The sequence below is a fragment of the Lactuca virosa genome, chromosome 8 (assembly GCF_052849685.1).
Source record: "Lactuca virosa cultivar CGN04683 chromosome 8, Lactuca_virosa_CGN04683_v6, whole genome shotgun sequence".
NCBI lineage: Eukaryota > Viridiplantae > Streptophyta > Magnoliopsida > Asterales > Asteraceae > Lactuca > Lactuca virosa.
Window position 1 is genome coordinate 53871156 of NC_136433.1, and position 14011 is coordinate 53885166.

Genomic DNA, 14011 nt, shown 5'->3' on the forward strand with positions numbered 1-14011 from the left:
GCATGGTAATTATGAGGACTTAAGTTGAAGTGTTTTTGATTGGCTGGGGTTAAAAAGGTAAAATTTTGGACTTAAATTGTAAAGGTTTTTAGGAGGGAGGGTTTAACTGGTAAGTTATGGGCTTTATTTGTAAGGAATTAAGTGGGAGGGGCTGATAATGTAAATATGGGAAAATTATTCAAATCCGGGTATATATCCTTCCCATCGTTTAAACCCTAACCCTAAACATATTCATCGGCCGTCATCTCTCCCAACAGCCGCCACCTTGTCCCTTTTAGTCATCGGTTGCCGCCACTTGCCACCCAGACGCTCTCCGACCACCTAGCAGCTATCGAGCGACGTTGAAGACCGACTGGGAGGGGAACGAAGTTGCACCAGTGGAGATCGGAGGAGTGGCGTTGTGATGGCCGTCGTTCGTGACTCTCCAGCAGCTGCCGTCATCGATGTCGAGCAAGAAAGACCACCGGGGATAAGTTGTTGTCGCCATTCTTGCCGTGGGCGAGGCCGGGGACCAGTCCATGGCGTCGTTTCAGTCCGAAACACCGACGCCACCCTTGTTCCGCAACAACGCTTCCGCCGCTTCTTTTCTACTGTTACGTTTCTGCTGCTACTTTGCCACCCAAACACCACAGCCGCTGCCTGTGACGTCGCGGACAGCCGAGGGAAGAAACAGTCGAAGACCAGAGATGGGTTTTACGTCGCTGCTGCCTCTAGGGTGTTGCTACCGTCGCCAACCGCCACCAGGAGGGTGGCTGGACTCGTTGCAAGAAGGATAGCATGTGGGTGTTTGTTATTTCATGAAAGTGGTGTCGGTTTGGCCGAAATCCACGAGATCAGCCACCACCACCACCGTGAGGTGGTGGCTGCCACCATCAAAAGCCGCTTGCTGCCACTAGATGGCTATGTTGGTGTGTGTAGCGTAGCGTGTGTGTGTGTGTGTGCGGTTTGGTTATTTCGTTGTAATTTTGTATTAATCAGAATAGTGAAGAAAATCCGTCACCACCACCGTTAGGTGGTGGCTGCCGCCACCGGCCGCCGTGTCGGGTGGTGATGTGCTTAGTTGTGTTGGGATTGCTTGTTGGATGTTTTGGACAAAGGACTAAAACCTTAATGGGCCCAATGAAACCCTAGTGGACCCAAAAGCCCAAACATGTGACTAATGGGTGTAATAAACCCTAATTGACCTAAGGAAAACCCTAATGGACTTAAGGACTTGGTTGTGGGCCTATTGGGCTAAGATGGGATTGGAAACCCTAATTAGGGTTTAGAAAACCCTAATATTAGATTTATGGGCTTGGACTTATCGGGACCCACATTTGGGCCATTAGAATGGAAGTGTGTGTGTATTAAGCCCAATCACACCATATGATTTATTTAGAAGAGTACCATATGATTTATTTAGAAGAGTGATGGACTTAATGGATTAAGTCCTTAATAGGTTAAGTGAGAAACACTTAACCCTAATCGTCATTTTATGTGAAACCCTAATTTCACTTGGGTTTATTGTTGGGCCTTTCTATTGGGCCTTGATGATTGGATTATTAATGGACCATCCAAGATCAAGCAAATGGACGAGAATAATTAATGGGCTTTGAGGTAAGGCCCATATGAGGAGTTGGGCCCAATTTGGAAAATTGGGCCATAGATGGGCCATAGTTTGGGCCTTTATGATTATGTGATATTGGGCCATTAGAATGTTGAATGTTGGACTAGACTAAATGGTTGGGCCTTATGGTAAGACCTTATAAAGGTTTGGGCCCAATTTGGAAAATTGGGCCATGTGTCGGGCTTTGATTTCCTAGTTGACTTTGGGCCTATGGATTGGGCCTTGGGCTTGCATAAAGCCAAGCTTGGGGTAATGTAGTAATTATCCAAAGTATGTACTCATGGTTATGTAGTGGAACCCAATTATTAATTGGGTGTTATTTTGATGATGACAGTTCGGGAATCTGTCATCCAGCAGCTGGGGTTGAGTATGCGGGACTTCAGCAGTGTGGGATTGAGTCTGCGGGACTTCAGCAGTGTGAGGTGAGTTACCTTCCAGTAGAGGTGGGTCTACAGCCACAATGCCGACCCACCAGTAGGGATTGTCTTTAGATGATTGTCTATGTGATAATTATCTAGGTTGTTATTACTAGATGTGCTTTATGTGCCAGTATGATATGCTATATGTGATAGCGGTAGTAGGAGGGAATAGTCCATCGCCTCGGTCGTTAGGACCGAAGGGTAGGCCAGTACCCCAGGAATGCTTGATAGTATAATTCCGACAGTATGATTATGACAACATGATTATGCCAGTATGATTATGATTTGATAGTATTAGGGGTGAAATAGTCCCCGTTGCCGGTTGAGATAGACCGGAGGGTAAGTCAGCACCCCAGAATGGTTTGACACGGGTAGTCGACACCCTAGAATGGTTTGACATGGGTAGGTCGGGCACCCCAGAATTGCCCGGCAGTACGTATGCTACGTGGTTGTATGGTATGTGGTGTGATGGGGGAACTCACTAAGCTTTGTGCTTACGGTTTTCAGTTGTGGTTTCAGGTACTTCGTTTTTAAAGGAAAGGATCCGGCTTGACCGCAGCGCATCACACTATGGTTTTCCGCACATGAGATCCTTGGGATTACACTATGATATTGTTTCATGATAACACGTTTTGATTATTTCTACTTTGGTTTGACATGTCATGATATTATGGATGTTTTCTTATGCTGTTGGTTTTATAATAACTTATTTAAAAATGAAATTTTTGGACTTGAATTTTGGGATGTTACACAATCGTAGCTCTCAAAAAGCCGTTGTCGAACTCTGACGCTTCCATTATATAAGTGATCATATAATCCTCTGTTCTACAAGATATCGTGTGGACAAAGACATGTAATTAAAGCCATACTCATTGTCCAACATTTTGTTTCCCGATTTCTGATTTTTTTGACATAGAACTTAATTGAACACATCAATAGAGTTCTGACCGGGCCCGACACATAAGTCAAAACAAAATCATTGAGGGGCCCAAGATATCGCTTTTAATCCTCTTAGGATAAAAGGAACAGATAAACTTCGACTTATATGCTTTGCTAACTATTCATTGAATCATACATAATAACACGTTTTATAACATCGAGTTACTGATGCGTTTTCGCACTATTAATGTACAATCAACAAATAATCGCCAACTCATATATCTTGGTTTGAAGATTATACGATATTATCGTCTCACAATCACCCGTGATAAATTCCATGAAGTGATATGTGAGCATGGGTTTAGTCCAACACTCAAATCTTATTTCAAGAGCACTCATGAATGTCTGTAGCAATCTTTTGCTATGTCTAACACCTTAGACAATCATACAAAAACCCATTCATGACAGTCTTCTTTCATAACCTACTTCCAAAGTATGATCGACTATGGATAGTTTTAATAATCTTATTATTCTGGAAGTCAAAACATGCAAAGTGAAACACAAGAATAATCGAATCCAATATGGTCTCAGAACTTATGAATATAAATAAAACACCTTTTATTTAATCACCATATTGATTACACATTATTCATTGTACAATGTTTCGATTAATCAACTTAATACTTGAATTAAAACAATAGTTATCCCATGCTCCAAGCCTGCACACTATGTTTATCTATGGTCCTTACTTTGTGAAATAGATCAATAGAAGACATTTCCAATGAAACTCATTTCACAATTCCAAATTCTTATCGCAAATGTAAGAATACCAAATTCTTTCCATTTGCTAAAATCTGTTAGATTCTAAACTTATATGCAATGATCCTCTTGTAATGACTATGCACAAAAGTCATAGTAACTTGGCAACAGACATTACAAAGTATTCCAATGGAGAGCAATTCCATGGAAACGAAGTCTCATATTCAAAGTACATTCCTTTGAACATCCTTCTTGCATTAAGTTTTCTAATATTACATAGATTTTATTATTAACTTCTACTTATGGTAACATTTCCATATTCCCATTTTGACTATCACTTCTGAACAAGAGTTACCTCTTCTCAGAGTATGTCAATATGGTCCTTCCAAAATTTACACTTCACTTTCAACTGTCCATGAGCAACCAATCTTTGGTAAACCTCAGATTGTCCTCGATAATTGCTTAACCATTTTAGTCATATCTCGTTCTAGTTCCTTTTCCCTCTTAATGCCCTAGGCATATGGAAAATTAGAACATATTAATATTATAGCTTATGTAATCGATCCAATATCCGAAGCATATGGAATACGATTCATAATGTCTCACATAAAGACATGATACTTTACCAGTCTTTCGCTATAATATTTCCACATATAGAATTTCCTTATGTTAAATCTTTTCAACATAAAATTTACATATGTCTGTGACTAAATTCGATTAAAATCTTAATCTAAGCTTTTAGATTTGAAATAAAGTATAAGTTCCTCTCCCTTAATTATAGCAAAACAAACTTTTCAAACTCTGCAACTTTGCGAATTGAAACTTCTGTTTTCTATAATTAACATTGCTAACTTGCAACACTTAACATAATAATTGTGCTCCCACTAGCATAACAATTACATTTGTTGAAAAATATTTTTATATGTGATCATCACTGAAATAAGACGAATTGGTTTTATATTATCTAACAAATATTATCAGTTATTTCAGGTTGCGTGGATTCGTGCTTAATTATGAAATAGAAAAATATGCAAAAGACGAAATACGCAAGGACGGAAAAATAGACGCAATATTTGGTCGTTTGAAGACAAAACAAATCAAGACTAAAATCGTCAAGAATTTAAAAACCTCAAGGGTCAAAAATGGAAATTCAATTCACAATTGGATATATATATATATATATATATATATATATATATATATATATATATATACAAGTATATATATATATATATATATATATATATATATATATTATATAAATATATATGTATATACATTATATTGTATATATATATGTATGTATATTGTATATATTGTATATATATATATATATATATATATATATGTATATTGTATATATTGTATATATATATATATATATATATATATATATATATATATATATACATGAATCATGCATATATATATATATATTGGAAAGAAATCTTCACAAAAGCAAAAGTACCAAACATCATGTGTGCTTCCAACCTTTACAATCAATCACTTCATTACTTTTCCTTAAACAAACAAGAGTTGCTTGATTCATTTGCATATATATAGATGCATGTTTACATGAGTTTTTGTGTGTGTTTTGTGTTTCCTTGTAATATATCTCCTATTACTCTCTCATCTCAAGAAGAATAAACACATAGCCAACCTCAAAATACTCTCCAAACACCCTCCAAATACCCTCCTTAAACCTCCTCCAAAAACCCTTTCAAATCACCACAACTATCACCACCTTGCTGTTTTTCGACATCAGAATTTGCAAGTTAAGAAAAAATTCACCGAGCACAACTCAAGAAGAATCTACAGGAGAGATTTTCAGCGCAGATTATTCAAGACCTTACCTACATCCAGGAATTTTCCGCGATTTTTTTGACCACTGCAAACCCCAGAGAGACGCGAGAGAGAATTGGCTATCCAGAGAGATTTACTACGAAAATCTATATTCATAACCACCCAAAGCTCTTTCAACATCACCCTTTTTGTTACATTATACCACCAAAACTACAACCTTATTCCACCTTCTACCACCCTCCAAATACCCACTTCAACCTCATCAAATCACCTTAAAAAAAAACCCATACCCACATACAAAAAACATTACCCGTGTATTTTGTATCGTTTTGTAAACAATTCATTGTTACATAAAAAGAACTTATTGTTACTTACCGGATTGAACTTTGAACAAATAGAGACACAGTCTATTAAGATCCAGTCCAACCCTAAGCCTGTTAGTCATTTATTTGACTAACAACTTGACAAAACAGTCGTTCCACAAGTCCCGTTCTAACACCACCTACTATATATATATATATATATATATATATATATATATATATATATATATATATATATATATATATATATATATATATATATATATATATATATATATATATATATATATATATATATATATTTATATATTTTATTAACGCTTTATGTCATTTAAATACTGTCATTTATTTCGTTTATAGCTTTCAGTCATTTATAGCTTTCCAGTATTTATTTATTTCGCACTTCTTATCTTTCCGCATCTAATCTCATTAAATATATATATCTGTCACCCAGTAACTGGTAACCGAGCCTTTTATTCGTGGTAATCAGATTGTTATATATTTCTAACAATTGGTATCAGAGCTTGTGTGATTTACCTTGAAATTTTTGTCGAAAACTTTTGGTTAGCGTTTATAAACCTTCCATAAACTTTTCTTTAAAAATTTCATTTTAATATCACTTGTTCAAAATCCTTAAAAAAAATATATATTAAAAAATTAAAAAAAATTAAAAAAAAAAAAAAAAAAAAATCTTAAACAAAAAAATTCAAAGCTCGTGTGATTCATTCTGAAATTTTTGTCGAAAATTTTTGGTTAGCGTTTATATAAACCTTCCATAATATTTTCTTTAAAAGTTTCATTTTAATATCACTTGTTCAAATCCTTAATCAAAAAATTTAAAAAAAAAAAAAAAAAAAAAAAAAAAAAAAAAAATTATTTTATGTCTTCAACAAATTACTCAAACATGAATTCTATTTCTATTGCTAACAGTTTGGGTTCAGGTTCACGGGCACCCATACTTATACCTGAAGAGTATAATTCGTGGGTTGGCCGTATGAACCTTCATCTAAATACTTTAGGTGAAAATGTCTGGAAATGCGTGGAAGGAACGTATACTGGAATCTCTACAGAAGATATGGCCACTCTTGCTACAAATCAAATCACAATAGCCGAAAACAACAGAAAGCTTGAACTCCAAGCTAAAAAGGAACTAGTTTCTGGAATCCCACACAGTATTCTAAGTCAAATGGATGACATTATACTGTTAACCGCAAATCAAATTTGGGAAAGTTTAAAAAATCGTTTTTGTGGAAACGAAAGAATAATCGGAAACAAGAAAACATCCATTTTGAATGAATTTGACAATTTCAAAATGTTTTCATCAGAAACCATTCATGATGCTCACGACAGGTTCAATTTTATTGTTATTAAAATGAACAATTTGGGTATCAAAAAGTCACAACATGAGATAAATCTCAAATTTTTGAATAATCTTTTTGAAAGCTGGAAAATGGTAAAACTCATTATTCAGGGAAATCCAGCAATTCATACTGAATCTTTATACAATTTGTATGGAGAACTTCAATCGTATGAATCCTCTATTGAATCACCAACCACTACAACTTTTGGTGGACCATTAGCTCTTTTGTCCACATCTTCTCAACACCAAACACCCTTTTTCGATCAAAATCAAAACCAAGCATTTTTGGGAAATTGTTATAATTCTTTTGATTCAAATGATGAAGCGGATTATCAACAACTATGCGCCTTGGTAGCAAACACAAACCTACAAAGATTTTTACTAAATTCTGGTCAATCAAATTTCAGACCAAATTATCAAAACAGACCATCTTTTGGACCAAACAATTCAGGTTTTCAACCAAGACCATACTTTGGACAAAACAATCCAGGTTTTCAACAAAGACCATCTTTTGGACAAAGTTCTCAAAGACCATCTTTCCAAAACTACCCAAACCAAGGTTTCCAAAACCGGGGATTTCAAAACAATCCCAATCCAATTTTTAATAACAACTCAAATCAAGGTTCTAACAACAATCAAAATTTTGGATTTCAGCAATCTCAACAAAAGAACCAAGCCCAGGCACCTGAAAGACCACCAATTCAAAGTCAAAAGGCTGACAGTGATAATGATGATGTGATCATTTGTCACAATTGTAAAGGAACAAATCACTATGCCCGAGAATGTCGTGCTAAAAGCAAATCCAAAGTCAAGGACTCAGCATACTACGTTCAAAAAGCTGAAGAACTGAAGAAACAAGAAAAGAAAGATAAAGCTTTAATGGCAATCCACGAACCCAACGTCGAATACTGGCCAACTTCAGATGATGAAGCAGACTCTGAACCAGCACAGTCAAATTTCTGCTTCATGGCTGGTGAAGAAATACCTTCAAGGGCTCCAAACGTCATTGAACAGGTATGGAACATGGTTGTAGAACTTGGTTATTCTAAAACAATTTTTGAATCCCATATAACCAAGATTGAGAATAGCCTGCAAGTTGATCTCAATACATATCATAACAACATGGTTAAAATGGACATTGTCAAGTCTGAATCACAAACGATGCAATTCAAACTCGGAGAAAATACAAGAACGATTTTGAAATTGGAAAGAGACGTTGAACAAAAATCTGAAGATAATGCTCACGTCTTGGAACAATTAAATCAAGCCCTAATTCAAAAGAGGGATTTGGAATTGAAAAACCAGTCAGTTATTTCTTCTGAAATTAAAGATATTTTAGAAATGGAAATCATTAAGTTGAAACAAAAATTTCAATCTTCAACTGATGAAAATTATGTTTTAACTCAAAAACTGACTGATTTTTCAAACAAAATCATATTTCTTGAATCCGAAAACAAAAGACTGCAAGGAAAATTGGATTCTATTAATATTGCTAGAAAATTAAGTGATGATATTTTCACTAAGGCAAAAACCTTAGGATCTGGCACAGTTAATACAAGTTATAAACCAGGAATTGGTAGAGAAGCATTTGAAAAGGAACAAATTGAAAACATGACAATTTGTGAAAACTCTGAATCCACTCTACCAGATCTTTTCACATCTGCTAATGAGGAAGATTCAGATGACGAAACAGTTATCAACTGTAGCCCAGATGACACTGCTTTCACTGTTTCCAAAAAGTCTATCAAAAGAGTTGTAAAATCTGAAACAAACTCTGCTAGTTCTTCAACTCACCAAATCAAACATACCAATGAAACCACCAAAACCCCACTTAACAAACCAAAGGCTTTTGAAAACAAACCAAAGAAACCTGTTAAACCATACGTCATACCTCAAAAACAGGTTTCCAAACAAAAACCAAAACCTTTTCAAAAACCTTTTGAAAACCGCTTTCAAGAGATCACCTTTAAAAATTCAATGAACTTTCAAAAACGACCAAATCAGAAAGTTTCAAAACATCATCTTCAAAAAGCCTTTCATAACCGCCAATCACATCCCAAATATGAAGATAACTTTTCAAAAAAAATTTCACATCTAGGATATCATTCACCAAATCACAGATTTTATCAACCAACGAATTTTCAGAAACAAATCACTTTTTGGGAAATTTTGATAAATAAAATCAAACCTCAACCATTCCATCCTTATAAACCAAACTCTTATAGCAATATGAAGTCAAATGCTACAAGAAGTTCGGTAAACAAAAAAACCAAAATAAAAACAACTAACAAACCAGGACCCATTCAGATTTGGGTACCTAAATCTTCTGTCTAAATTGCAGGTATCTAATGCTGGAGAACCCAAGGATGATACATGGTATATTGATAGTGGCTGCTCCAAGCATATGACAGGAAACCAAAACTACCTTCGTGACTTCAAACCCACCCAAACCAATCAAGACGTTACCTTCGGCAACAACATGACGGCAAAAATCAAGGGTTATGGAAACATAACAAATGGTAACTTCACCATAAAGAAAGTTGTCTATGTCGATGACCTGAAACACAACCTCATCAGTGTTTCTCAACTGTGTGATAACAATCTTGAAGTCCTATTCACCAAACAAAGAAGCTTGATCATGGACGCCAAAACCAAAGAAATCATTGTTGATTCTTACCGTGCCGGAAATATGTATCCACTTGACATGGATCTTATCTATGGTAAACCCGATATATGTATGCTATCAAAAGCCCCAGCAGATATCAGTTGGTTATGGCACCGCCGCCTTTCCCATCTAAACTTTGGGTACATCAACAAACTGATCGGCGATGATCTTGTTAGAGGACTGCCACTTCTGAAGCTTGATAATGAAACTCTGTGTGTCGCATGTGAAAAAGGAAAACTTTCCAAATCAACTCACAAAAGCATCTCAGAATCTAGTGTATCCGAACCACTAGAATTGTTGCACATAGACCTTTGTGGCCCTGCCAAAACCCAAACCATACAAGGGAAGAAGTATATTCTTGTTGTCGTTGATGGTTTCTCGCGCTTTACTTGGGTCTTTTTCTTAAGACTAAAATCAGAAGCACCTGAAGAGATGATCAACTTCATCAAACAAATCGAACTGAAGCTCAAACGACCTGTTCGAAGAATCCGAAGTGATAATGGTTTAGAGTTCAAAAACAAGACTCTAGATTCATTTCTCAAAGACAAAGGAATTGAACATAACTTCTCAGCCCCATACACTCCACAACAGAACGGCGTTGTCGAAAGAAGGAACAGAACTCTATGTGAAGCTGCAAGATCAATGCTTATCTTCGCTGATCTGCCACAATACTTCTGGGCAGAAGCAATAGCCACAGCTTGCTACACTCAAAATCGTTCCTTAATCCATAAACATCTTCATAAAACACCATATGAAGTCATTAACAACTGAAAACCAAACATCAAATTTTTCCATATTTTTGGTTGTCGATGCTTCATAAAGAACAATAAAGACCACCTCTCAAAATTTGAATCAAGGTCGGACGAAGGAATTTTCCTTGGTTACCCATTTTCTTCAGCTGCTTATCGAGTACTGAACAAACGTACCAGAGTAATTGAAGAAAGTACCGATGTTCATTTCGATGAATTTTATGTCAGGAAATTGGATCGTGAACATTTTGGTTCAAAAATGATCGATAATATTTTTCAAAATCCAATTCAACAAACACCTTCTCCTGACAGAGATATTGAAATCGATCTTGATTTACTTTTTGAACAACCCAAAACCGCTTACAATTCTGAACTTCTAACTACTTCTATTGATTCTACAGGAACAACCACTGAAGGAACTCCACAAACAAACCAAAATGATGCAGATCAATTCGAGGGGGAACCACCTACACATACTTCTTCATTGGAACAAACACCAAATCCTCCTTTAAATACCCCATCCCCAAATATCCAAAACAATACCGATGCATCATTTATGGGGGAACCTTCAAACCTATTCCAAGATGAATCTCCCGGAGAAGAACAATGGGATACTGAAATTCCAATTATTATAGCGGAAGAGAATCGCTTAATAAAATGGACCAGAAACCACCCAACTGACCAAATCATCGGAGATCCAAACTCAGGCATCCAAACTAGAGCCGCAACTTCTAATGATTGTTTATTTGGAGCCTTCTTATCCATGACTGAACCCAAAACCATACATTCTGCTCTCAAAGATCCAGACTGGGTAAAAGCTATGCAAGAAGAGCTAGAAGAATTTGAAAGAAATGACGTATGGAATCTTGTCCCTACCCCACCCGATGTTTCTGTTATAGGTTCAAGATGGGTGTTCAGAAACAAAACTGACGATCAAGGAATCGTTTGTCGAAACAAGGCACGTCTCGTAGTCAAAGGATATTCACAACAAGAAGGAATCGACTACGATGAAACATATGCTCCAGTTGCTAGAATTGAAGCAATTCGCATCTTTCTTGCATATGCTGCACATAAGAACTTCAAAGTATTCCAAATGGATGTTAAATGTGCATTCCTACATGGAGAGTTAGATCGCGATGTATACATCCAACAACCACCAGGTTTCGAAGATCCCAAATTTCCTGATCACAGCTTCAAATTGCAGAAAGCTGTCTATGGCTTGAAACAAGCACCCCGAGCCTGGTATGCCACATTGACAACCTTTCTCGAAGAATCAGGTTTTAAAAGAGGTTCAATCGATCAAACCCTCTTTCGTAAAATCTATAATAAACATCTTTTAATCGTACAAATATATGTTGATGACATTATTTTCGGTTCTACTGATGAATCTTTGAGTATTAAGTTTGCAGATCTAATGAAGAGCAAATTTGAAATGAGCATGATTGGGGAGATGACTACTTTTCTCGGACTTCAAATCAAACAGTCAACTGATGGCATTTTCATCAACCAAGAGAATTATGTCAAAAACCTACTCACTCGCTTTTCAATGGACAAATCCAATACCGCAAAAACCCCAATGGCTTTTGGATACAAAATCGATGCAGACTTAAATGGCAAACCTGTTGATCAGAAAAGATATCGTGGAATGATCAGATCACTCTTATACCTCACTGCCAGCAGACCTGACATCATGTTTTCTACATGTGTCTGTGCCAGATACCAAGCAAATCCTATGGAATCCCATGTAGTTGCTGTGAAACGCATCTTCAAATACCTAAAAGGCACTCCCAAACTTGGCCTTTGGTATCCAGCTAAATCCGATTTTCAGCTGAACGCTTTCACCGAATCAGACTATGGAGGATGCAAGTTAGATAGAAAGAGTACATCTGGTAGCTGTCAATTCCTAGGAGGTAGACTAGTGAGTTGGACTTCAAAGAAACAGACTTGTGTATCCACATCAACAGCAGAAGCTGAATACGTCGCTGCCGCCAGCTGTTGTTCGCAAGTCATATGGATGCAAACTCAATTGCGAGACTATGGCTTCAAAATTTCACAAATTCCCATATTTTGTGACTCAACCAGTGCAATTGCCATTTCTCACAATCCCGTTCACCATTCCATGACAAAGCACATCGACATTCGATATCATTTCATCAAAGACAACATTCAAAAGGGTCATATCGAATTGCACTTCATCAACACCGAAGATCAAATTGCCGATGTCTTCACTAAGGCTCTCGATGAAACAAAGTTTCAATACTTCCTAGGCCGTCTAGGAATGTTAAATCCAGATAACATCTATCCTTAATCTTTTACTTTTTGTTTGTACAAAAGTGTGTTTACTTTCATTCAAAAGGAAAATTCAAAAACAATTGAAAATTGCTTTCCTTTTAAAAATTACCAAAAACATTCAAATAACCAATATTTCCAAAAACATTCAGAAAAACAAATCTTTAAAAAAAAATTAATAAAAGACTTGCCATAATAAGCTTTTATAGAACCTTGTGATTAATCTTCTCTTGACTTAATTTTCAGATGCTTATGCTCGATGAAGATTTTAAGTCATATTGATTCTCAATTGGAGTGAAGGTTCAAATATCCTACTTTTCATAATGTATATAACTTTATTTCCTTCGATTTTATTTCATTATTGACGATTTTAAACAATCAAGGGACATAAGGTTAGGAGGTTCAGATGAAAACAAAAACCCATGTGAGAATTTGTGCCTCGTCGATCTAAATCATTGTGGAAATCATTTCTTGTGAGCTTAGGTGTGTCACTATTGCTTATAAGGTATACCCAATTATACCTTGTCACGGTCTCATTTTTGCTTAGATATCAAAATGACCAGGGACGATACATTCATTTCTTACATACTAGACAAACTGTCTTTTATGCCACCTATCCCTACCTAGATAAAAGCCAACCAAAAATGAAGACTTGCGATCCCATGATCCATCAAGCAAACAACGACATATCCTTACAAGAAAACCAAAGGAGAAACAAATATCTATCAACATCTAATCCTCAAAGACAAATCAACAAGAAAACAAATGGATTCAATAAAGATATACCAAACAAAAAAATATATATTCTATATTTGGTATTTTCAAACAAACTTTCAACCAAATGGTTATTTCAAAACAAAAATCATAAAATCCCGCGATTTGTTTTAACCATTTTTCACAAAAGAAGATATCTCAATCACTCAAGTCAAATACTCTTAAAAAGGTCTCAAATGTAGCAAATTCTCAATGCTAAAACAAAATATCTTTTTACAATAAATCGATATTGATCAACAAACAGGATACTATCAAAGAAGAAGCTGCAACAACAATGGATTTCCCGGGATACTGTAGCCTTCATCACTGAAGAATCTTAGTTGCAAACTGCACTATGAAAATTGCTAAACCCCTCTACATGTATTTCCCGACGGAGAGAGAGAGT

General features: G+C 36.0%; 1 protein-coding gene across 1 annotated transcript; it reads left to right on the forward strand.

The window, feature by feature from the left end:
• Positions 1-403: 403 nt before the first annotated feature.
• Positions 404-12942, forward strand: LOC145130352 (uncharacterized). The gene is made up of 4 exons (XM_079065166.1): positions 404-904; positions 7261-7708; positions 7910-8453; positions 10744-12942. Exons 1-4 carry the CDS (start codon positions 404-406, stop codon positions 12869-12871), a joined length of 3621 nt encoding a protein of 1206 aa, XP_078921292.1. The 3' UTR covers positions 12872-12942.
• Positions 12943-14011: the final 1069 nt, after the last annotated feature.

What these genes read in the sequence shown, in the direction of transcription:
- LOC145130352 (XM_079065166.1), top strand. Translation starts at nt 404, where the DNA reads ATGGCCGTCGTTCGTGACTCTCCAGCAGCTGCCGTCATCGATGTCGAG. An exon ending in TGCTGCCACTAGATGGCTAT is followed by an intron (nt 905 to 7,260) that starts GTTGGTGTGTGT and finishes CTCATTATTCAG; the next exon opens with GGAAATCCAGCAATTCATAC. An exon ending in GATTTGGAATTGAAAAACCA is followed by an intron (nt 8,454 to 10,743) that starts GTCAGTTATTTC and finishes CAAACGTACCAG; the next exon opens with AGTAATTGAAGAAAGTACCG.